Below are 27,199 nucleotides of genomic sequence, written 5' to 3' on the forward strand. Positions count from 1 at the left end.
AATACGGAAGGAGTGTTTCAAATGTGTGAGCTTTGTTTATTCATCTAGATCATGAGCTACCAAATAAAAGGAACTATGATTTATAATTCTTTTATATTTTAATTATTAATTGGTATGGTATGCAGAATAAATATGCATTAAATCCTCAAGGATGAATAAAATGATTCGCAAAAGCAAAAGGGGATGGAAAAAAGAGAAGGTACATCAAGGAGGGAAGATCTGGTTTATTTAGTACTTTTAAGACAGATCTTCACATGAAGTTGATTTCAAGTTCTTATTTTATCTCGGCACAAATTGACTATTAAAAGTAAATAACAAATACTTAAATATTTAAAATATTTAGAATTTAAAATAAAAACTAAATGTTTTATGTACTCAAAGCTTGTAAAAAATAGAGTATCTTCAAGAAAAAACAAAATCCTCTTCTATAATCAAAACAGGTACGAATTTAAAACACACGAAAAGACCTTTTATACCTAAACATTAAAACAAATTCAAAGTAAATAACTGATACAAGAAAATGAAAATGCGTGTCATTTTAGATAATACTGACCGAAAATGCAAGGCCCCATTCCATTTTCCTTCAATAATTTAACAAAACAATTTAAAAAGTCTTGTAAAATACTTAGTTTGTATAAAAACAGTGTTCTCAGTTGCCATAGATACAAAAGATTCTGCTTCCTCATACATCATTCCACATTCCGTTCAACTTCAAGTGTTAGGAAAATAACAACAACAGCACTCCTTTATTGTGTAACTCTGGCTTCAAGAAAACCTAGGAGTAAAACTTGGTGGTCAACTTCAGAGCAAAAAGGGGTTGGGTGTATTTCTGCAAACGTTTAGTGTTTAAAGACGGAAGGGGCGGGCTGGGGGGTGTTTTCCTCCTCTGGTGCCTCAGGCATTCGGTACTTGGCTAAACGGAAGAGAAAACCCAAGTGACCATGCAGAGCTTAAATGACACAGGCCCTTTATGTTTTCCTTGTGCCACAAGTTCAGAAACAGGCCGCTATCCTGGCAGTTCAAAGATGTCAGGGTTAAGGTCTCTGCAATTCAGCCTTCCCATAATAGTTGCAAAATGGCTTCTACAGCTCTGAACATATGGGAAGGGAAGGGCAAAGGGTCCTATAGCTGAGCTGAATACCCTTTTAAGGAGCTTTCCTGCAAGTTCCTGTCAATAGCAAATTAATTATGCTGTTGTGTCTCATTCACTGCAACTACATTAAAAAGTAAGCTCCACCTGCAAGGTGAGAAACTGCAGTTTTAAAACTGTGTCTAATGTTGCCCTAAATAAAATCAGGGCTCTATGAATAAGAAAGCAGGCATGGACATCTGGCAGTCCCTGTCAAATAGGGTTGTAAATTAAGTTCTTTCTCTAGTAAAGTACTCTTGTGTAACTATATTTGGAGTAATTCAACATACAATTCACGTTATAATAAGCAGACAGTTGTATAGGAATATACAATTCAAAATATATTTTTGTATTTAATACATATTTAGGTAAACTATAAAAAACTGTCCTTCAAGTATGTTTGGATCAATCGATCGAGCGATCAATCGATGGACAGAAACAGGCAGGCAGGCAGATAGATACAAATGGCAGAAAGGCAGATCATTAATTCTGTGGTTGGCTAAAGAATCTGTAGAAACTAATATCCTTAACAGGGAATACCAATGAACACATTAATTGATTATATCTACAGTTCTTTTGTGAGAAAAAAACATAAATTGATAGAATACAGATGATATCTATGGTACCTGTCCCAATTGGTTTGTGGGAGTTCTTGATCTGCTCTGGATATGAATATTGGACTCCACACCTGAATCTCGCACTCTGAAGTTGCCTTTCCACCCTCTAGTGGTCTCTTTTAATGAGCATTTTTTTTTATTTTATTTTAATAAGGTTATATTCAACATTTTGGGGTTTTTTATTTCCTATATAGAAAATCCTTACTAGTTTCAACTATCAAATATGTTTCTACATTTTCTTCTGAAAGTTTTATGTAACAATCACTGAAACTATCACTTGTACATCTATAATCCTGGAATTAATTTTGTGCATGGGTAAAATAAGAGGCAAGATTCTTTTCTTTTCCCCATGTGGCTATCCAATTGACATGGCGGCATTTCCTACAATGATCATTCTTTCCCTGCTGTACTGCAGCACTCCCTTCAACATGAGTCAGACTGATCATGTATGTGCGAGTCTAATTTTGAGTCTCTGTCTTCTGTAACATTTGGTCATCCTTGTGCCCAAACCATGCTGTATTAATTAGTGAAGCTGAATATTAGTCTCAGTAGCTGGTCATATACGTTGGGCTCTTCTGGATTGCCAGAGCAATTCTTAGCCTTTTGTATTTTCATATACATTTTAGAATCAGCTGTCAGTTTGTCTCACTTCCCTTCATTCCACCAAAAACAAAACAAAACAAAAAAACAAAAACCAAATAAACAAGCAAAAACCACATACCAAAAAAAAACCCTAAAACCCAAAAAACCCACTACTAACATTTTGATTTTCAGAACTGTGTTGATTTTATACATGAATGTGGGGAGAACTGACATGTTTATGACATTGAGCCTTTGAATCTGCCAATTTATTCAGGTCTTCTTTTCTTGATAATGTTTTCCAGTTTTTAAAACAGAAGTCTTGCACGTTTTTTGCTGGATTTATTCTTTGGTACCAACGTGAAGCTTTCTCACGCTGTGACATCTTTTTCAAAGTTTATTTTCTATTTGTTGGCTGCTGATATAGAAATAAAACTGCATTGTCTAAGTGCTCTTATACTCAACGACTTTACTAAATTCATTACTGTCAACTTTTCAATAAGCAAACATTTAAGAAATTTGTAGTTACAACAAAGACTCCACAATTGCAGATAAATGCCAAACTCACAAGGCTAGATTAGATGTCCCTCCCCTGTGTTCTCTGATTGATGTTTATTCCACCAGTCACACCACTTATTAAATCACACACTTTAATGTGCTGGCCTATCACACAAGCCATAAACATGTCTAAATAATCTCTGAATTCCCAGAAACAACAACAATGGCTGGTATGGAGCAAGTATTCATAAACTTTTAATAAATGAATGAAAGAAGTCAAATCTGTTGTATCCTTGACCAGTAAGTCAGTAAAATAACTGAAGTATTAAAAAATAATAATGTTACTATTTCATAAAAAACCCAATCAATCAAAAGCAGAAAAAAAATTGACATATTTTCTGGTCCAATGTCCTCAGTAGATTTTTTTTGGCTTATTTTTGTCTGCAAAAGAGATTAGTCATTGACGAGTATTACAAGAAAAAATTTTCACTTATTTCTCTTACATTAAGCATTTAAGGATAAAAGTTGAAATTTCTTCTAATTATTCATTTTGTTGTTGCTGCTGTTGTCATTTAATTTTGTTTTTCAAAGCCAAATACTTACACATATTCTCTTGATGTTGTCATTTGGAATTGATGAATTATTCTAATAGCCTCTATTGAAACGTTTAAATATAATTTTAGAATTTTACTTCTGCTACTTAATCTCATCTAAAGACAAAATTCCAAATGTTAAAAGAGTAGAGAGATGTCTCTATTATCATCAAAAAGTAACTGAGATAAAATGCTTCTATTTATATTGGATCTTTTATTATCTTAAAACTGGTCTAAAAAAAAAAAAACTTATTTAAAATTACATGAGCCAGCAGGACCCTTAAAGGACAAGAGGACAAAGGTGTAAGTCACAATGAATGGTTCATATGATGACTCTTTCTTTGTCTGTTATCCATTTACACTTAATGACACAAATATATCCAGAGGGAATTCTTTCTTCCTTGTAACTTGAGAATTTTTTTTCAGGTATTCAACAGCAATAATAGGGTGATGAATTAAATTTACAATCTCTAAGAATGTAAGAAACTGCTAACCAGTTAACAAGCGTAAGAGGAGCCAGAAGCAACCTCACTAGTCAACAGCCATGTTTCAGAATTTTGTTTGCATGGCAAGCCAGTGGGTTCTCCAAGTCCAAAGCTAACAGCAGGTAGCTGATGACAGTTAAAAGAAAAGGAAAAAAAAAAAAAAGGAATTGAATTTAAAGTCACATATTTAGCAGCTTAGCAGCAAATACCATTTAATGAGGATGTACTTTCAAGGGTAGAAAAATTAACTAGAAGTCAAGCGGCTAGTGGAAGCCCCAGGAGGAACTAGTTAGCTGACATTCATGCAGTCAGTTTAAAAGATTAAAAAGTTTCACTTTAGAATTCCTGCCAGTACTTCAAAAACATAGATGTCTTTTTCAGTCATCTATTTGTTTCACAGAGAATAGGTAAATATAGAACACTATTTCATTTAAAAGTGTGATTATGTATGTATAAGTGGAAAATTCTACCATAGTAGTATGTTTTCACAATTAAAATATGTATATTTTATATAACTAATTGCTGATAGCTAATATTTATAATAGAGTTCACCACTGGAGTAAAAATTAGGTTACTGAAGCAATCTTAAATGAGATAAAAAGTTCTTCAAAGTGAAAGAAACAGTGTGAAGCAATTCTTTTTTTAAAACTTTCTCTGTTCCATTTTTTTAAAACTTTCTCCGTTCCATTTTTCTCTCCTGGGCCTCATTTTTGAAATAGCAATTCACTTTCAAAAACAAACTCAAAGCTTTTATTTTTTTTTAATTCAAATTCCCATTGTCTGCTATCTGCAGCAGTTTCCAAATGGAAAAAGATGCCCTAAGCTCTACTGGCTTTTACACAAAGATTTTAGTAAGAAGAGAAATGAGCAGTTCAAGACAACAACAGAAAAGGAAGACTGTTAAAAATATAGACTATGGAAAAAATTTGAAAACATTATGATTCCCCAAATAATGAATCTGCTGATTTTTTAAGCATCTGAGCTATATCAGATGCATACTTTTTAACTGATTGATAATCTGGAGTAGAGGACTTCTAATTGACCATGTTTTGGCATATATATTTTACTTAACATTTGTTAAAATTTGCCAGGTAAGAATTATTTGATTTGTGAATGAGCCCAGCTATAAGGGTTCCATCATAAATGATGTTCTTATTGTTAGACTCACATCAAAGGTACTTTCTCTATTTCAGAAAATCATTTATTAATTCTCATATTTCTTGTATAAATTTTGATCATAAAAGATCATTGTGTCATCTGAAGATATGTGTACTTTTTCCTTTCCAATTAATATGTTTGCTCTTCTTTTCCTTACTCCCTCCCTTCTTTCCTTCCTTCCTTCCTTCCTTCCTTCCTTCCTTCCTTTCTTTTCTTTCTTTCTCTCTCTCTTTCCATTTTTTCCTTATTTTGCCTTAGTGCACTGGCTAGAATGTCAAATGCAATGTTGAACAGAGGTGGCAAAAGGAGACATGGTTTCCTCGTTCTTAGGAGGAAAAGCATTAAGCCTTTCAATGTTAAGTACACTAGCCATAGAGTTTTCATAGATGTCCGTTATTAGGTTATGTAAGTTTGCTTCCAGTCTTAATTTGCCAAGTATTTATTTTTATCATGAATGGTGTTGAACTTTTTAAATGTTTTTTATGCCTCTACTCAGATGATCATGCTGTTTTTGCCTTTATTAATATGTTACATGGCAATTAGGGGGAGGAGTCAAGATGGCAGAGGAGTAGCAGGCTGAGATGTCATCAGGTAGCAGGAGATCAGCTAGATAGTTATCAAACCATTCCAAACACCTACAAATCCAACAGGAGATTGAAGGGAAGAAGAGCAGCAATTCTAGAAACAGAAAATTGGCCACATTCTTAAAGTTTATCTTAACAACACCTTTCTTAAAAAAAAAAAAATCTTTTTGAACCTTCATAATTATAGTCATATTTTATCCTTCATTTTATCTAACTTTATTTTTTGTATACACATAGGGTTTTTTCCTCTAAAAACTTTTGGGATACAACTTCTAATAGATCAAAATATACCCTAAATCTAGCACAGGGTTTGTTCTAGTCTCCAACCTGAGAAAATTCTCTCCACTTTCTTTTTCTTTCTTTTCCCAACCAACTTATCTTATCAACTCCTTTTTTAGAACTTTTTTTACATGTTCATCTTTACAGTCATATTCCATCCCTTCATTGTGTTTACCCTTATTTGTGTGTGTGTGTGTGTGTGTATTTTTTTCTTTCTTTAAAATTTTGGGAGGTAGTTTCTTCTTCTTCTTCTTTTTTTTTTTTTAAGATTATTTATTTATTTGACAGAGAGAGCCACAATTTGACAAATAGGCAGAGAGGCAGAGTAGGCAGAGTAGGCAGAGAGGCAGGCAGAGAGAGAGGGGGAAGCAGGCTCCCCGCCGAGCGGAGAGCCCGATGCAGGGCTCTATCCCAGGACCCTGAGACCATGACCTGAGCTGAAGGCAGAGGCTTAAACCACTGAGTCACCCAGGTGCCCCAGGAGGTAGTTTCTTCTAAGAGACCAAAATACTCCCCAAATAAAGTGTGTGGCTCTGTTCTATTCACCAGTCTAAGATATATATTTTCATTTTTTCTTAATTTTTTTAACTTCTTTTTACCCCCTTTCTTCTCCCCATGATTTGGGGTCTCTTCTGATTTAATTAACATACACTTTTCTGGGGTCTTTGTCACCCTTTTAGCATTTTATTCTCTCGTTCATATATTCTTATCTGGATAAAATGACAAGGCAGAAAAACTCACCACACACACAAAAAAAAAAAAGAACAAGAGGCAGTATCAAAGGCTAGGAACCTAATCAATACAGACATTGGTAATATGTCAGATCTAGAGTTCAGAATGACGATTCTCAAGGTGCTAGCTGGGCTCGAAAAAGGCATGGAAAATATTAGAGAAACACTGTCTGGAGAAATAAAAGCCCTTTCTGGAGAAATAGAACTAAAATGTAACCAGGCTGAAATTTAAAAAGCTATTAATAAGATGCAATAAAAAATGGAGGCTCCTGGGGCGCCTGGGTGGCTCAATGGGTTGAAAGCCTCTGCCCTCAGCTCAGGTCATGATCCCAGGGTCCTGGAATCAAGCCCCACATCGGGCTCTCTGCTCAGCAGGGAGCCTGTTCTCCCCCACCCCGCCGTCTGCCTCTCTGCCTACTTGTGATCTCTGTCTGTCAAATAAATAAATAAAAATCTTAAAAAAACAAATGGAGGCTCTTACTGCTAGGATAAATGAGGCAGAAGAAAGAATTAGTGATATAGAAGACCAAATGATGGAGAATAAAGAAGCTGAGCAAAAGAGAGGCAAACAACTACTGGGCCATGAGGGGAGAATTCTGGAGATAAGGGATACCATAAGATGAAACAATATTACAATAATTGGGATTCCAGAAGAAGAACAAAGGGGGGGGGGCAGAAGGTATATTGGAGCCAATTATTGTAGAAAATTTCCCTAATATGGCAAAGGGAATAAGCATCAAAATCCAGGAGGGCAGAGAAACCCCCTCAAAATCAATAAGAATAGATCCACACCCCATCATCTAATAGTAAAACTTACAAGTCTTAGTGACAAAGAGAAAATCCTGAAAGCAGCCCAGGACAAAAAGTTGGTAACATACAATGGTAAAAATGTCAGGTTGGCAGCAGACTTATCCACAGAGACCTGGCAGGCCAGAAAGAACTGGCACGATATACTCAGAGCACTAAATGAGAAAAACATGCAGCCAAGAATACTATATCCAGCTAGGCTATCATTGAAAATAGAAGGAGAGATAAAAAGCTTCCAGGACAAACAAAAACTAAAAGAATTTGTAAACACCAAACCCTCTCTACAGGAAATATTGAAAGGGGTCCTCTAAGCAAAGAGAGCCTAAAAGTCGTAAACCAGAAAGGAACAGAAACAATATACAGTAACAGTCACCTTACAGGCAATATAATGGCACTAAATTCATATCTCTCAATAGTTACCCTGAATGTAAATGGGCTAAATGCCCCAATCAAAAGACACAGGGTATCAGAATGGATAAAAAAAACAAACCCATCAATATGCTGTCTACAAGAAACTCATTTTAGACCCAAACACAACTTAAAGTGAGGGGGTGGAAAAAAATTTACCCTGCTAATGGACATCAAAAGAAAGCTAGGGTGGTAATCCTTTTATCAGATTAATTAGATTTTAAGCCAAAGACTTAAGAGATGAGGAAGTACACTGTATCATACTCAAAGTGTCTGTCCAACAAGAAGATCTAACAATTTTAAATACCTATGCCCCTAACATGGGAGCAGCCAACTATACAAACCAATTAATAACAAAATCAAAGAAGCACATCGACAATAATACCATAATAGTAGGGAACTTTAACACTCCCTTAACTGAAATGGACAGATTATCCAAGCAAAAGATCAACAAGGAAATAAAGGCCTTAAATGACACACTGGACAGGATGGACATCACAGATATATTCCAAACATTCCATCCCAGAGCAACAGAATACACATTCTTCTCTACTGCACATGTAACATTCTCCAGAATAGATCATATCCTGGGTCACAAATCAGGTCTCAACTGATACCAAAAGATTGGGATCATTCCCTGCATATTTTCAGACCACAATGCTCTGAAGCTAGAACTTAATCAGAAGAAGAAATCTGGGAAGAACCCAAATACCTGGAGGCTAAAGAGCCTCCTACTAAAGAATGAATGGGTCAACCAGGAAATTAAAGAAGAATTGAAAAAATTCATGGAAACAAATGATAATGAAAACACAATGGTTCAAAATCTGTGGGACACAGCAAAGGCCATCCTGAGAGGAAAATATATAGCGATACAAGCCCTTCTCAAGAAACAAGAAAGGTCTCAAATACACAACCTAACCCTACACCTAAAGGAGCTGGAGAAAGAACAGCAAAGAAAGCCTAAACCCAGCAGGAGAAGAGAAATAATCAAGATCAGAACAGAAATCAATGAAATAGAAACCAAAAGAACAGTAGAACAAATCAACGAAACTAGGAGCTGGTTCTTTGAAAGAATTAATAAGATTGATAAACCCCTGGCCAGACTTATCAAAAAGAAAAGAGAAAGGACCCAAATTAATAAAATCATGAATGAAATGGAGAAATTCAATGGAGAAAAACTGAGAGCTTTTACGCTAAGGTCAGGAATACGGCAAGGATGTCCATTATCACCACTGCTATTCAACATAGTACTAGAATTCCTGGCCTCAGCAATCAGACAACAAAAAGAAATTAAAGGCATCCAAATTGGCAAAGAAGAAGTCAAACTATCACTCTTTGCAGATGATATGAAACTTTATGTGGAAAACCCAAAAGATTCCACTCCAAATCTGCTAGAACTTGTACAGGAATTCAGTAAAGTGGCAGGATATAAAATCAATGCACAGAAATCAGTTGCATTTCTACACACCAACAACAGGACAGAAGAAAGAGAAATTAAGGAGTCAATCCCATTTATAATTGCACCCAAAACCATAAGATACCTAGGAATAAACTTAACCAAATAGGCAAAGCATCTGTACTCAGAAAACTATAAAGTACTCATGAAAGAAATGGAGGAAGACACAAAGAAATGGAAAAATGTTCCATGTTCATGGATTGGAAGAACAAATATTGTGAAAATGTCTCTGCTACCTAAAGTAATCTACACATTTAATGCAATCCCTATCAAAATAGCATCCATTTTTTTCAAAGAAATGGAACAAATAATCTTAAAATTTATATGGAACCAGAAAAGACCTCGAATAGCCAAAGGAATGTTGAAAAAGAAAGCCAAAGTTGGTGGCATCACAATTCCAGACTTCAAGCTCTTTTACAAAGCTGTCATCATCATGACAATATGGTACTGGCACAAAAACAGACACATAGATCAATGGAACAGAATAGAGAGCCCAGAAATAGACCCTCAACTCTATGGTGAACTAATCTTCGACAAAGCAGGAAAGAATGTCCAATGGAAAAAAGACAGTCTCTCCAACAAATGGTGTTAGGAAAATTGAACAGCCACATGCAGAAAAATGAAACTGGACCATTTCCTTATACCACACACAAAAACAGACTCAAAATGGGTGAACGACCTCCATGTGAGAAAGGAATCCATCAAAATCCTTGAGGAGAACACAGGCAGCAACCTCTTCAACCTCAGCCACAGCAACTTCTTTCTAGAAACATCACCAAAGGCAAGGGAAGCAAGGGCAAAAATGAACTACTGGGACTACATCAAGATCAAAAGCTTTTGCACAGCAAAGGAAACAGGCAATAAAACCAAAAGACAACTGACAGAATGGGAGAAGATATTTGCAAGCAACATATCAGATAAAGGGCTAGTATCCAAAATCTATAAAGAACTTATCAAACTCAATGCCCAAAGAACAAATAATCCAATCAAGAAATGGGCAGAGGACATGAACAGACATTTCTGCAAAGAAGACATCCAGATGGCCAACAGACACATGAAAAAATGCTCCACATCACTCGGAATCAGGGAAATACAAATCAAAACCATGATGAGATACCACCTCACACCAGTCAGAATGCCTAAAATTAACAAGTCAGGAAGCGACAGATGCTGGCAGGGATGTGGAGAAAGGGGAACCCTCCTATACTGTTCATGGGAATGCAAGCTGGTGCAGCCACTCTGGAAAATAGCATGGAGGTTCCTCAAAAAGTTGAAAATAGAGCTACACTTTGACCCAGCAATCACACTGCTGGATATTTATCCTAAAGATACAAATGTAGTGATCCAAAGGGGCACGTGTACCCAAATGTTTATAGCAGCAATGTCCACAATAGCCAAACTATGGAAAGAACCTAGATGTCCATTGACAGATGAAGGGATAAAGAAGATGTGGTATGTATCTATAATGGAATACTATGCAGCCATCAAAAGAAATGAAATCTTGCCATTTGTGATGATGTGGATGGAACTAGAGGATATTATGCTGAGCAAAATAAGTCAATCAGTGAAAGAAAATTATCATATGATCTCCCTGATATGAAAAAGTTGAGAGGCAAAGTAGGGGGTCTTGGGGGGGTAGGGAAGGAAAAAATATAAGGTGGGATCGGGAGGGAGACTAACCAAAAGAGACTCTTAATCTCACAAAACAAACTGAGGGTTGCAGGGGGCAGCGGGGTGGGTAGGGAGAGGGTGGTTGGGTTATGGACACTGGGGAAGGTATGTGCTATGTGGAGTGCTGTGAGTGTATAAACCTGGCGATTCACAGACCTGTATCCCTGGGGCTAATAATACATTATATGCTAATAAAAACTAAAAAAAAAAAATTAAAAATGTTACATGACATTAATTGATTTTCAAATGTTTAAACCACCTGGGATTCCTGGAATAATTCCCACTTGGTTGTGATGTATAATCATTTTTATATGTTTTTAGACTCCATTTCCTAAAATATCACTAAGGATTTTTGTGTCTACATTCATGACAGTTTTCTTGCAGTGTCTTTAGCTTTGATAATAGAGTACTACTGGCCTTATAGAATGAACTAGAAAGTGTTCCTTCCTCCTCAATTTTCTGGAAGAGTTTTCAAAAAATTAAAATTATGTTTTCTTTACTATTTGATAGAAACCACCAGTGAAGCCATCTGGCCCTGGGCATTTATTTATGAAAAGTTTTTTTATTGTCAATTAAATATCTTTATTATATGACAGTTCAGATTTCTATCTCTTCTTGAGACAGTTTTAGTAATTTGCATCTTTATATGAATTTGTCCATTTTACCTGAGTTTTGTAGTTTGTTAGCATAAGTTTATAAAATACCTTACTATTCTTTTATTTTCTATAGATCAGTAATGAGGTCTCCTTTTCTTTTATTCCCAACCTTGTTAATTTCTTTCTTCTCACTTTTTCCCCCCATCAGTCCTGCTAAAGATTTGTCAATTTTGTTGATTTTTTCAAAGAACCAGGTTTGACTCCATGAATTTTCTCTATTTTTTTGCTTTCTACTTTTTGGCTTTCCACAAAAATACAAAAATATTTAGTATTTCCTTTCTCCTTGTTTGGGCTGAAAGCTTGCTCTTCCTTTTTTGATTTGTTAAGATGAAGTTTACATTACTGATTTGAGAACTTTCTTTTGGGATATAGATGTTTAAAGCTATAAACTTTTCCCTAAGTACTGCTTTAGCTGCATTCCATAAATTTTGATATGTCATGTTGTTTTAATTCAGTTCAAAATATTTCCTAATTTTCCTTGTAATATCTTTTTTGACCCATGAGTTATTTATAAGCATGTTATTTAATTTCCAAATACGTGGGGACTTCCCAGATTTCTTATTGTTTATTTCTAATTTATTTTCATTGGGGTCAAAGAACACATTTTTGCATGACTTCAATCCTTCTAAAAATTATTGAGAATTGTTTTGCATCCAAGCATATGGTCTCTCCTGAGGAATGTCCCACAAGTGCCTCTATGGAGGGATTACCGGGTGGAGCGATTTAAATACCACCCACATCTCAGACTCAACTCCAGACTGGCACAATCCAAATGGACCCAACGCAGCATAGCAAAGGCTTTGGAACTTAATTGAAACTGGAACCCACCCACAGAAGATGAGACAGGAGTTTCACTCTGAAGTAAACTGGGTTGATAATCTGCTAACACAAAAAACTCAAGATCATCTAAGCAATTCTAACTTTACTCAGAGAGTAATTAATACAAAATTCATCAGGATTTTGAGACTCATCCAAGTTGTTCTGGGCATTAGTAGTTCATTCCTCTATACTGCTGAGAAGTATCCAGTGTATACACTGCATTTTGATTGTTCTTTCAACTTTTAAAAAAAAAGATTTTATTTATTTATTTATTTATTTATTTATTTTATTTTATTTATTTACTTTAGAGAGAGAGAGCACACACGCACATGAGCAGGGGAAGGGGCAGAGGAAGAGAGAGAATTTTAAGCAGGCTCCCATTCAGCACGGAGCCCAACTTGGGGCTCAATTCCACAGCGCTGAGACCATGTCCTGAGCTGAAATCAAGAGTCGGACACATAGATTGTTCTTTCAACTTTTGAGGAACATTTGGGTTGTTCAAGTTTGGGGTTATTGTGAATAAAACTGCTGTCAACATTTGTGTACAAGTCTTTGTCTGGATTTATCTTCATGTCACTTGCTTAAGCACATAGGATGGAATGACTGACAGATGGTCACTGAATGTTTCACTTGTTAAGAAACGGCTCCATTTGATCTCATCTTCAGCAACACTCAGTGTTATCAACCAGTCTTTATAATTTTAACCATCCTAGCAAGCATATATAGTGGCATTTCTTTGATTTTAATTTCCCTGATGATTGAAACTGAACATCTTTCATGTGCTTATTAGTCATTTAAAATCTTTTCTCTGTAAGATGTCCAAAATTTTGCCTATTTTTAAGTAAGTTGCTTGTCTTATTACTGAGTTGTAAGATTTCTTTTATATTTTAGATACAAGTTCTTGGAAATATCTGTGAATCTCTTCTTCCATTCTCCAGCTTGCCTTACTTCCTTTTGTTGTTTTATTAATGGTGTCTTTCAAAGAGCAAAAGTTTTTAATTTTGGTGAAGTGGAATATAGCGATTTTAACTGAAATTTAATATCTGGTTTTACTGCATTGTGGTGAAAAATATGTACTCTCTGTCATGTCAAGTTTTAGAAACATATTGAGTATTTCTTTATGGTCTACTGAGTTTTATAACTGTTCCAATGGAGTAAGAATTTAATGTGTCGTATTTGAAGGGCAGAAAGTAGAAATATAAATGTTTTACAAACCATTATTTAGACCTCCTATATGTTTGGTTTTTTGCCCTCTGATCTGTCAAAGATGAAGAAAAATTTATTAAAGCACTCCATGACTATTTAGGTAAATTTCTCCAAGTATTCCTAATAGTTTTTTCATATTTAAGTATTCTTTCCTTTCGCATGAAAAATTAATCCATTTGTCCAGTTTATTAACTTGTACTGATGGTGATTTTTATGACGGTGTTACATTCTTTTTTTTCTGAATACAAGTGATATATTTTCATCATTTTCTAATAGAATTTTTGTGTAAACTAGTCATGTCTTTTATAAATAGCATATGCATGGATTTTAGTCAACTAACCAGTATCTTTTTTAATAAAAGAATTAACCCATTAATATTTATTATTATACTTATATGCTCCATCTTATTTTGGATATTTTGTTCTGTTTCTTCTTCCATTCCTTTGGCAGTATCTCAAGTTTTGCTTTATCTTCTCAAAATTTTTATGAGAATGTAACCCCTTTTAATTTTATTAATGCCTATGTTTCTACAATCCATGGCTAAGAGTTTTAGTATACTGCTCCTCTCACCCACTCCCTAACCACTTCTCCATCCTGATCTTTGTTAATGTACTCAAGAGATTTAGATTTAAATTGTTATTAAATTTATACTTTCTACTTTAAATACTTTCTTTTCTAAAAATCAATAAACATTAGCATTCTTTCTTATAATTGGATTTATAACAATTTGTTTAATTTGTTTCTATGCTGTTGGATTCCATTGTTACCTATTCATCCTTAAATATGATGGTTTAAGGATGTGTGGGAAATCTTTTGCTTCATTTCTGGATTGGTTTATGAGTTCATACAATTTTTCTCCAGAAAAGAAACAAGCAGTATACATCACATGAGCTCTTACTAAGAATATGTTTTTCTGTTGAGTTTGCAAGTGAAAAACTGTTTGGTTTTGTATAAAATTGGGTCACAACCTTCCTCCTTCAAAACTCTGAAATATTACTCGATTATTTTTCTAATTTCTTTGCCAGTTTCATCCCGCCTAGAAACTTGTGGGATTTTCATTTTTATTTTTGAGATTCAATTTTTTTCCAGAATGTATCCATGTTTCATTGCATTAATTTTACTTAAGATGTGTGGCCTCTTTCATGTAGGTCATGTCTTCTTATGAAGATAATACTTTTCTGCTTTTTTCCCCCCTAAATTCTACCCTAGATTATCTTCAGAAGTATGCTTTTATTCTGTGATTGCTGAATACAAATAAATGTCTTTTTCTTGTTCTACAGAATGTTCTCGCAAGTTCCCTATTGTTTGTTTTATTCTCCCTCCTTACCCATGAATGCTGTGACCTGCTAATACTACGTCATCAGCCCCAAGTGGTGCATTCATTGAGCCAAAGGTGGCTGTCATGGTCTCAGCTTCTCACAGAAGTTGTACTGTCTTAGAATTTTCAAATGCCTCATTTTTAGCCCTCTTGAATCTATCTTTAAAACTTTTTGCCAGAGGCCCCTTCCTTCCATATTTTCTGTATTCCTTAACTGTTAAGGGGATCAGAGTCTCCTATGCAGCTCTGCTGCATATTTGGACCAAATATACATTCTAGGGCCTGGGCCCTGATGCTAGCAGGATGCTGAAAGATGCACAGCATGCCCCAGGGGCTGGTCTACACCTCCTGGCACAAACACCCCACAGGAATCCAGCTTTTGCCCTAGGCAGTGGGTGGGAAAACTGAGGAATGGGATCTCAGAACCCCCCTCTCAAAATCCAGATTTAAACAACTCAATAGGAATGGAAATCTGAATCAAGAAAATGACAAGAAAGCAGAGTTCCAAACTAGAAACCGTACAGGGCCCCACCATAAAACCTTCCGCACGGATGTTACTACCACCCGGTGCATGCTTGGGTTCCTGAGGAAGATAACTTTGGCTGAAAATGAGATCGCAGACAAGACTGCAACATTTTTTAGAATCAAGAAAACTCGAAAATAAACCGAACACCCTTGAATAGAGAAGCTGATAAATGAAATGTGGTATATTCATACGATAAAATATGTTCAGTGTGAAAAGGACTGCACTAAATCAACATGGATAGGGCATGGATATATAAAATTAAAGAGCAGCAGCCCTACACCAAGTGGAAAATAAACTCCAAGCAGTCAGTTGAAAAAAAATTAAATATAAAAGAGCAAATAAGGCATACATAAATCTGCAGTTCTCATCTAACTTTTAAAAAATAGATGCACAAAAATTATATATGCATGTAATATCTACATATGGAGAGAGCATATGCATGTAAGATACATGAAATTATATATACATACCAACCTATAAAAGAGACTGAAATAATACACACTAAATTAATGACAGTGGTTTTCTCCCAAGTGGAGAGAGAGTAATGTGATTAGATATGAGTAACAAAGCAAACTAAACTTTATCTGTAATGTTTTAGTTTAAATAAACAGAGTGTTGACAATTGTTGAGTCTTCATGATGGGCACCTAGGTATTTGTTTCCTCTCTCCAAATTTTTTATTTTTCTCTCAAAACTCAAAAGCAGGGGTGCCTGGGTAGCTCAGTGGGTTAAATCCTTTGCCTTCGGCTCAGGTCGTGATCTCAGGGTCCTGGGATCGAGCCCCGCATCAGGCTCTGTGCTCAGTAGGGAGCCTGCTTCCCCCTCTTTCTCTGCTTGCCTCTCTGCTTACTTGTGATCTCTGTCTGTCAAATAAATAAATAAAATCTTTAAAAAAAAACACAAAAACTCAAAAGCATACCCCTTGACTTGTACAAGAACCAGAGACGGTCTCTGTCCTCCTGAAATGCCAGTTGCAAACACGCTGCTGTAGCTGATCAATAAAACACTATTTATGGAACATAAACAAGCACAGACATGGGTAACCTGAGCCCTTGCTCTACAGAAATGGCTCATGGAAATTTACTGATAGGCTGATCCACACTCCTAAAGCAAGACCCACTCTTGCCATTACTACATTTGTAGCTAGGACTTTAAAATGATGATGCTGGCATTGCTTGAAGGTGAATCAAGGAATCCTGAAGGAGGCAGGAGGACCCATCTCCTTGACTGCCCCGCTTCCCCTGGGTGTCTACCCTCCTCCCTCCACACACCACCACCAAAGAGTTGCTGATCAGCGCCCACTTGGTGGCCCAGGGGAACTCAGAGCAGGCCTGCCAGCGGTGCTGACTGTGGCCTCCTCCCTTGGCACACTCTGTGGGGAGCAGGACACTCAGGGTGCCGGTTGAGCCCTCCGCACCAGGGCCCTCCCGCTCGGCTGCCAGGGCCCACCGTGAGCTCCTGGGGAGATGGGCAGCCTCCTCTGCCTGGGCTAATTTCCCTTTTTCATTCCGAATCTCTGACCCAATTGTATGGCTAATTTTGATACGACTTTTGTAAAGAGTAAATATGTTTCTGTCACAGAAAGATTAGAATGTACCTTCCCATGGAGAGTGACTTTGCAAAGGGATGACCTAGCGGCCTCCTCACCTGCTCTTTCATTTCGGCATAGACTTTCTCGGAGTTCAGTTCCACCTGCCGCTTAAACTCCTCCAGAGCGGCGTCTGCCTGCTGGGCCTGCAGCCTCTGAACTTCAGTCACCCGTGTCAGCTGTTCCTCTTTTTCCCTGGAAAAGTCCAGAGAAGTTTCACAGTTGAAATGTAAAATAAAAGGACGAGGCTTGAATGAAAGAGCAAGATTTAACCCTCTCTAAAATAACATTCAGATTTCAATTTTTTGATCCAAATTACATAAAACTTCCCTTTAAAAAGCTGACCATAAAATACTTGGCCTGCAGAAAAAGAGGCAGAGTGTTCTGATGACTACTTTCAAAGACTTCTTTCAAATGAATTTCAACGATTTCCCTGAAAATAAAACCACTTAAACCCATTTATCTCCATCAGCTGATGAATGGATACATAAGACAATATAGTACAGTTGTACAATGGAGTATTATTCAGCCTTCAAAAACACTTAAGTTGTGACACACGCTCCAGCATGGGGAGCCTCAAACACACCACGCTAAGCGAAAGAAGCCAGATATAAGAGGCAACATACCGTATGATTCCATTTATGTGAAATGCCGAGAATAGATAAATGCTGAGAGATGGGAAGTAGATCGGGGGTAGCGAGGGGCTGGGGTGGGGGCATCAGGGGGGATGGTAAGTGATTGCTAATGCGTATAGAGTGCCCTTTCCGGTGATGAAAATGTTTTGGAATTACATAGTGGGGATGGCTGCACATCTTTGTGAATATACTAAAATCTGCTGAAATGTGTATTTTTAAAAAACGATAAATTTTATAGCATGCAAATTATATCTCAATTAAAATAAAACAAAACATACAATTAGAAATATGTCTAATGGACATGTCTAGCAGCAGTTGATCTGCAGGGTGACAGAGGCAACAGAGCAGACTGATGGCCTGAGACTGTTCCACTGCCTTCTAGTAAACTTGCCTACTGACACCCGTCTCATTTCTTTACATCTTTAACTCAAGTTATATGGTCAAAAGGGTTCAACACAAGAGAAATCTTTATGTATTGATAGAAGGAAAAAATACAGGCTTGAGGTTATAAATGCATGAAAGTTAACCATGGCTAATACTGAGTTCTGCCTACATGCTGGGCAGTGTGAAAAATATTTTTATGCATCTTCTCTCCTTTACTCTCACAGCAAACTTATATAAGGGTATTATTATGCCCTAGTTTTACAGAGCAGGAAACTGGAGCTTAGAGAGTGGTTCCAAGGCAATACATTTAATAGTAGATTTAATCAGGCCTAGTCCCAGAAGTCTAATCCTAGAGCGCATGCTGTCGGCTACTAGGCTCTGCTGCTTTCCTGATTTTCCAGACGCCATACTCTATGGTCTGAATGTGACCCCCTGAAGTGAGACTCGCGCTCTTCTAAAAGAGGTTCCAGGGGCGTCTGGGTGGCTCAGTGGGTTAAAGCCTCTGCCTTTGGCTCAGGTCATGATCCCAGTATTCCGGGATCGAGCCCCACATCAGGCTCTCTGCTCAGCAGGGAGCCTGCTTCTCCCTCTCTCTCTCTGCCTGCCTCTCTGCCTACTTGTGATCTCTGTCAAATAAATTAAAAAACTTAAAAAAAATAAAAATTAAAAAAAAAAAAAGAGGTTCCAGAGAGTTCCCATGCCCCACCCACCATGTGAGGACACAGTGAGAAGTCACCGGCTATGAACCAAGAAGAAGGTCTTCATCAGAACACAACCATGCTGATGCCTTGATCCTGGACTTCGCACCCTCCAGAACTATGAGAAATCAAGTTCTGTTGCTCATAAACTACCCAGTTAGTGGTATTTTCTTACAGCATTGCGAACAGACTGACACATCATCCGTAAGAGTAACTTGGCTTGCCTTCCCTAAAGGCAAAAGTTTACACACATAGAAAACATTATCTGATGAACTATCATACCAAAGAATGCTGGGAGATGGGGTGATTTAATGCACACAAATAAAATTTTAGAGAAACATCATGATGGGGAGTTGGTGGGGGGGGTGATATTTCCCAAATAATGATACTACTGTCTTTTAAGAGGTAGTCAAAAAGTAATTGGAGTTTTTTGAAATTACTCAGATTTGAGTTTAAAAACCCCTCTAAGACACTTAACAATTTCTAGGCTTTCTAATAAGAATACATATGTGATATAAAATACCATAATACCAAACTTTCTCCAAAAACACTGAGAACTTTCTCAAAGATTGAATGCAAAAATAAGAAAAAGTGTCCCCTAATTTCCTCTTCAGCACGTTTCTCCTGGCTCTTGGTAAAGAAATGGGGCAATGAGCATTTTGAGTTCCCCTGTTTGGGTTGGGTCTGGAAGTAAGCAGCTCTCTGCGTACTCCACAGTATGAACATACTCGAAATCCACCTTCCCTTTATTTTTCATGATATACCATTTGTGTCAACATCTTCATACCCACCACAGATCCTTCCACTTGAAGATGACCCAATCAATACATCCCTGCGCTAAACAAAGCAGCTTTTCTGCGGAAACCCCGTTCTACATGTCTGTTTCATGGGCGGAGCCATTATTTTAATGAGCTAAGGGTTTCACACTCCACCCCAAGGTGGCGGGGGTGGGGGGGCCCTCCAGGAGATGGAAGCCATTCTAGGTGGTGCTGCAACGCCAGATGTAGCTCCTGTTGCTGCCTTTTACAGCAATGTGGTGCAGGCTTCTGGAACTTTTTATTTTTTTATTTTTTTATTTCTTTTCAGCATAACAGTATTCATTGTTTTTGCACCACACCCAGTGCTCCATGCAATCCGTGCCCTCTCCAGTACCCACCACCTGGTTCCCCCAACCTCCCGCCCCCCGCCCCTTCAAAACCCTCAGATTGTTTTTCAGAGTCCATAGTCTCTCATGGTTCACCTCCTCTTCCAATTTCCCTCAACTCCCTTCTCCTCTCCATCTCCCCTTGTCCTCCATGCTATTTGTTATGCTCCACAAATAAGTGAAACCATATGATAATTGACTCTCTCTGCTTGACTTATTTCACTCAGCATAATCTCTTCCAGTCCCGTCCATGTTGCTACAAAAGTTGGGTATTCATCCTTTCTGATGGAGGCGTAATACTCCATAGTGTATATGGACCACATCTTCCTTATCCATTCGTCCGTTGAAGGGCATCTTGGTTCTTTCCACAGTTTGGCGACCGTGGCCATTGCTGCTATAAACATTGGGGTACAGATGGCCCTTCTTTTCACTACATCTGTATCTTTGGGGTAAATACCCAGTAGTGCAATGGCAGGGTCATAGGGAAGCTCTATTTTAATTTCTTGAGGAATCTCCACACTGTTCTCCAAAGTGGCTGCACCAACTTGCATTCCCACCAACAGCGTAAGAGGGTTCCCCTTTCTCCACATCCCCTCCAACACATGTTGCTTCCTGTCTTGCTAATTTTGGCCATTCTAACTGGTGTAAGGTGGTATCTCAATGTGGTATTAATTTGAATCTCCCTGATGGCTAGTGATGATGAACATGTTTTCATGTGTCTGATAGCCATTTGTAAGTCTTCATTGGAGAAGTGTCTGTTCATATCTTCTGCCCATTTTTTTTATATGATTGTCTGTTTTGTGTGTGTTGAGTTTGAGGAGTTCTTTATAGATCCTGGATATCAACCTTTTGTCTGTGCTGCCATTTGCAAATATCTTCTCCCATTTCGTGGGTTGCCTCTTTGTTTTCTTGACTGTTTCCTTTGCTGTGCAGAAGCTTTTGATTTTGATGAAGTCCCAAAAGTTCATTTTTGCTTTTGTTTCCTTTGCCTTTGGAGACATATCTGGAAAGAAGTTGCTGTGGCTGATATTGAAGAGGTTACTGCCTATGTTCTCCTCTAGGATTCTGATGGAACTTCTTTTAAAAGCTTTTCTTTAAGGGGCGCCTGGGTGGCTCAGGTTGTGATCCCAGGGTCCTGGGATTGAGCCCTGCATCGGACTCTCTGCTCAGCAGAGAACCTGCTTCCTCCTCTCTCTCTGCCTGCCTCTCTGCCTACTTGTGATCGCTGTCAAATAAATAAATAAAATCTTAAAAAAAAAAAAAAGCTTTTCTTTAAGTGGCTTACTTCTGTTGCCTATTCAACAGGAACCTGAATACCTTGCTGCTCATTTTAATTCCACGCTGTTAAAATAAGATGTCTTTAATGTTAAGTGGTTGCCGAATTCTAAGGCCTTAATGTTTTGTTTCTTTGTCATATGATATTAATATTAGCTAGTAGACAACAGTGATTAGTAACTGGATGTTACGCTAAAGACCGATTCAAGAGACATCACCACACAAACGACTGAGCGCTCTGATGGCAACAGGGAATTCAAATTTGGCCCGGTCCATTTTCATTCTTCTATCACTCTGCCCAAGGAGGAGGAAGGCTTGACTAGGGTTTCCCAGATACAAACACTGAATGTTTTGTTTAAATATTCAAATATTTATTAGAAATAAATATTTGAATACTAAAACAATTGAGAACAACAGAAAGCCATATATTGTATACTGGGTACCAACCTAGACCTAGGTTGACAAATTTGATGGACATTTGCTGTAAACATTTTGTTACAAATGTTTAATGGACATTTTCTCTGGTGCGAAAGACCCAGATGACTGTATGGGGCCACCGAGAACGCTCTGTGAAAAGGATTCTGAGACCAGGCTTGGAGGAAAGGGCTACTGTGGTTGGTGAATAATGTCCCCTTGTAGGGGTTTAGGGTTAGGTGTCATGAGAGCTCCTGCCCTGCTACCCAGGGACCACAGTGACCACTTCATCCTCTGTTACTCTTTCATTTTTGAAGGCCTTCTGAAAGCACTTGAAAGGACTATTTCCTAACAGGAATACAATTTTTCGAAGGTTTACTTTGCTTGGTCAGTCTGTCCATAAACAGAAAAGAAAAGTACATTCGACACTATCTGAAAACTTTAAAAATGTAGTTATCATATAATTTAAAAATTATGTACCATTGCTTAGGCAAAAGAAAATTTTGCCAACACATTTTATAAAGCATATGACCCAGTGGCTGAGATATCCACTCTGTTCTATGAATGCTAAAAGTCAGTTGTTTTACTTTTTTTTGCCGTAATATTCACATGAGCCATGTAGTTAATATAAATACTTTCAATTTAATAGGGAAAATATTTTCTCTGTGTCATTTCATTCCTACCTACCAAAGTTAGTCATTGACTTTTTAACTAACTTATACCCACATAAATCAAAGTCATAAACTTTACCTAAAATCAGGTATACATTATGACCATATTTAAGATAATGTTAAAACCTTGTGTAGTAATGCACATTGCATTTAGTTGATAAATTCTATCATGATTTACAAATAGAAAACATTGTTGCGTATTAAATAGCAAGCATGGAGAATAGAGGAAATCTCCCAGCTGGGTTCCAGTCCCACCACACCTGCTAGTAGTAAAGCTAAATATCAAAAAAGGCCTCACTCAATGTTAATCACTGTTCGGTCCAGTTCAACATGACAAACACATTGAGCTCCACTGATATTTAGGAAGCTTCTCTCTTAATAGAAATAGAATATCTGTGTTAATTTAAATAAAGGGATGATATGCATCTTAATGAGGGATCCATCTTAATTTCTATCAAAGTAATGAAGTAGAAGTGAAAACGTTCAGCATCTGAAAAAGAGAAAGGTCTGCTTCTCACTAAGAACAGTATTCCTTGTACCATGATTCCGGAGTACATCCTCTAAGAAGCAAAAAAAAAAAAAAAAAAAAAAAAAGACTTTGAAGATTGTTTCTTCCAGTGGAACTGGTTGTGGGGCCGAGTATAACTGCATCATTCAAATGCCTTAAAGCAGGGCCTCCATGAAGATAAAAAGGTGGGAAGAAAATTTGCTTTTCAGTTTTGATTTATTTATAAAATGCAGTAAATTTTCCTTGTCTGAGAACATAAAACATAAAGAAGAAAGAAGCTGCATTCTTATACAACCACAAGCCAGCTCAGATTAAAGGATGTTCTGAAGTACATGATTATTCCAAAAAGGCAATAAAATGTAGGAGACTAATAAACTACAATTTAGTATTTCTTGAGCTTACAAGCTAACATTTGTGTGTACAGGCCAACCTTAATTTGAAAATCTTCCCTTTGCACATTTCTGTACCAGCACTTTTGATAATGATGGCAGTGATCCAATATCTATTTATAAGGCTTCATATTTCAAGATACTTCATTTGCTGCCAGTGTGGCATCTCCACTGGAAACTCCAAGAAAAACAAAACAAAACAAAAAAACTTCAAACGTGTCTGAAAAACAGCTAGAGAGGTCTCCATTCCCTTTCCAGCTGGGCTGGAAAACAAGACTTGGGAGCAGCTCTATCATCTACATTCATGGCTGCTGATTGGTACTCAAGGTGATAAGAGCGAGTTAGTCAAAAACATGAAGATAAAATTGACTTAAAAGGCACTAATAATAATAATACCTTTCACTATGCATGATAAATGAAGGAACTTCTGTGGCCTCTTCTTCACATGACTGCTAAGACTAGGGGTCTCTGCTAAATTCTTTTTTTTTTTTTTAATTTAATTTTTTAAAATTTCTTTTCAGTGTTCCAGAATTCATTGTCACTGCTATATTCTTATTAAAAAATGGTAAACACTGGGGGCACCTGGGTGGCTCAGTGGGTTAAAGCCTCTGACTTCGGCTCAGGTCATGATCCCAGAGTCCTGGGATCGAGCCCCGCATTGGGCTCTCTGCTCCGCGGGGAGCCTGCTTCCCCCTTCTCTCTCTGCCTGCCTCTCTGCCTACTTGTGATCTCTGTCTGTCAAATAAATTAAAAAAATAAAATCTTTAAAAAAAAATGGTAAACACTGTGAACAATGAAACTTTTGAAACTGCAAGGGTCAGAAAGAAATGTTGAGTAAAATGGAAAGTAGTATTCCTCTCCATATTGGAAAGATGACAATACTCCTCAATTGATCTACAGATTCAACAAAATCCCAGGTGGGATTTTGCAGAAATTGACAAGTGAGCCCTGAAATTCATATGGAAATGCAAGGTACACAGAATTGGCAAAACAATCTCAGAAGAACAAAGTTGGAGAACTCTCATTTCCTGATTTCAAAACTTATTACAAAACTAGATTAATCAAAACAGCATGCTACTGGCATAAGAAAAGACATATAAATCAATGGAATAGAATTAAGATTCCAGAAATAAACCCTTACATTGATGATCAGTGAATTTTCGGCAAGGGACCCAAGACAATCTGATGGAGAAAGAACAGTCTGTACAACAAATGGTGCTGGGACAACCGGACGTCCATTTATCAAAAACAATAAAGCTGGATTCCTTCTTTACACAATACACACAAAGTAACTCAATATAAACCACAGACCTAAATTTAAGAGCTAAAAATGCAAAGCTCTTAGAAGAAAACAGGAGTAAATTTGGGTGACATTGAGCTAAGCCAAGCCTTCTTAGATAGAACACCGGAAGTATAAACAAAAAAGTATAAACTATAGATAAACAGCTTCAGCAAATTTAAAACTCTTGTGCTCCTAGGGATATCATCAAAAATGAAAAAGAAAATCCACAGAAGAGGAGAAAATACTTGCCAGTCATATATGTGAAAAGAGACCTGTATCAAGAATACATAAACAACACTTACCAATCAATAGTAAAAAAAAAAAAAAAAAAAAAAATACAGAACACAATTTAAAAAAAGGTGAAGAATCTGAATAGATGTTTCTCCAAAGAAGATATACAGTTGGCCATACGCACATGAAAGGTCACTCAATAGCAATAGTGATTCAAAAATTGCAATTCAAAACCACAGAGATATCATTTACAACCTCTCATATGGCTGTAATCAACAGATAGGAACAAGTGTTTGTTTTGTTTTGTTCTGTTTTGCATTTACCTTGTGTGTGTTTTTTTTTAAGCTTCTTGAATCCAAATAATTATCCCTTTCACAAAACTGGAAGATTCTGGCTATTATTTATTAAAATATTTTGCCTCTATTATTCTCTTCCCTCTGCTTCTGTGACTCAACTATGATTTATACATTGTGATTGTCCTACGAGTTCCTGCTGCTCATTTTTTTAGTATATTTTTCTCTTTGTCCTCAAATTGGCTGATTTCTGTTGATTTATCTTCATGTTCACTGAGTCTTCTTGTTCTCCACCTTGTTGTTATAATCAGCCCACACTTTAAATCTCAAATGTTGTATTTTTTCAGTTTTTCTGTTGAGATTTCCTGGTTTCTCACTTGTTATTACCAATTTTTCTTAATATCTTTGAGCCAACTATAATAGCTACTTTAAATTTTTTATCTGCTAAACCTAGCATCTAATTCATCCTGAGGTGGTCTCTGCTGATTATTTTCTTAAGAATAAATAGGTTACCTATTTCTTATGTCGAGTAATTTTGGCTTGTATCTTTATGAATGAGACATTATAGAGAGTGTAGATTCTGTTATTTTCCTCCAAATAATATTAAGAGTATTAATAGTATTAATATAATTAATTTCAATTGTTTGTTTTCAGCAGGCAGGTAACTTGGCTGAACTCAAACTATAAATTCTTGACGTCATTATAGTTTTGTAACTATATTTTTAAATATATTTTGGACATATTTATAAACCAATAAATGTAGCTTTCCTACCAAAAAAACAAAAACAAAAACCTATAAATTCTGTCTCCTCTGTAGGTGACAAAAGTTCATATATAAATTCTGCTCTTTTAATCTTACCTGGGCTGCTTAGAATCCTCTCCAACTATGCATGTTTCAGAATCAGTCAGAAACATGGACCGAGATTATACAAAGAATTTGGGCTTCCTGTCTCACTTGTTCACTTATCTCCTGGGTATTCCACCATCTTAGTTTACCAGTGGTTGCCTCATTCGTTCATCTGGTTCTTTAAGCACTATGATCACAGGTATCTACCTAAATTCTAACTGTACTATAGGGCACCAAATGTGGAGGAATAAATAATATAAAAATGGGAAATTCACTTTTCCTTCCTACAAGTATTTATTCCCAAACACTCTTTCTTTGTGTTTATTCATTCTCCTGGGCCATCAGGTAGCTCTGTATACAGAGCTTCCATTTGTGGGAGGATTAGTCTGATAGGAGCTTACTTGGCCATAGTATAAACTGGAACCCTCCCCACTTCTTTGCTGTTTTGACTGGCAGATTACTATTCATTCTTTAGGGGTTCAAATGTCAACTCTTTGGATAAAATTGCTAGCTACTTCTTTTGTCCTGTCCACACTTTCTATATACTGCTACTATAGCATTTTTTTTTTCTGGGAGGGTCATGGTTTTATTGCTGGGTTTCAGGCAAGGGGCTCAAGTCCACCCAATCTCCTTCAGCTTGACCACCAGGGCCTCTGTAGTCTCCACCTTGATGCCAGCTGTATGCAGGGGTGGGTCCTCCACACTAACCATGGAGAGCTTGGAGGTCAGGTCCACACTCAGGTCTCCTGGTTTGATGCCCTCAATCTTCTTGGCTTTCATGAGATTGGGCAATATGGCATAGTGGGGTTCGTTGAGCTGCAAGGTGGCAGTCACCATGGCAGGCAGCTTCAGGCACAGGGTCTCCAGGACCCCAACAATTTCCCACTCCACTTCCACCTGGTCTCTTCCGGTGTCACCTGGGAGGTGAATGGACCCTGTGGCCAGTCTAGAAATCCAGCTGTCATCTACCCAGTCTGGTTACAGTCACAGCATTTTATATGTACCATTACAGTTGTTAATTTATGTATTTATCTGTTCTAGGATAATGAAATCTCTTTGAGGCTAGGGGAATGCAGGATGTGGGGACACAACCATGTCTTCCCCATATTTATAAACCATATGTTGAACATACTACATGTATAGAGTAATTCAATATTTGTTTCATAAATTCATATTACATCATCTAGATAGACCCAGAGCTAAACCATGGAATGTCGCAAATTTCTCAACCTCAGCACTATTGACATTTCTGATCAGATTAATTCTTTATCATGGGGACCTGTTCTATGCATTGCAATATGGTTAGCAGCATCCCTGGCCT

General features: G+C 37.1%; 1 protein-coding gene across 1 annotated transcript in view; it reads right to left on the reverse strand.

Moving 5' to 3' along the window:
- LOC111158116 (centrosomal protein 112) overlaps positions 1-27,199 on the reverse strand; it is a 414,110-nt gene that overhangs the window by 224,263 nt on the left and 162,648 nt on the right. The window contains exon 17 of the mRNA XM_022519974.1: positions 17,167-17,302. Within this exon, the coding sequence (XP_022375682.1) occupies positions 17,167-17,302 (136 nt within the window). The remainder of the gene's footprint in view (positions 1-17,166; positions 17,303-27,199) is intronic.

This window comes from Enhydra lutris, unplaced genomic scaffold, assembly GCF_002288905.1.
Source record: "Enhydra lutris kenyoni isolate GAN:26980312 unplaced genomic scaffold, ASM228890v2 scaffoldscaffold57, whole genome shotgun sequence".
NCBI lineage: Eukaryota > Metazoa > Chordata > Mammalia > Carnivora > Mustelidae > Enhydra > Enhydra lutris.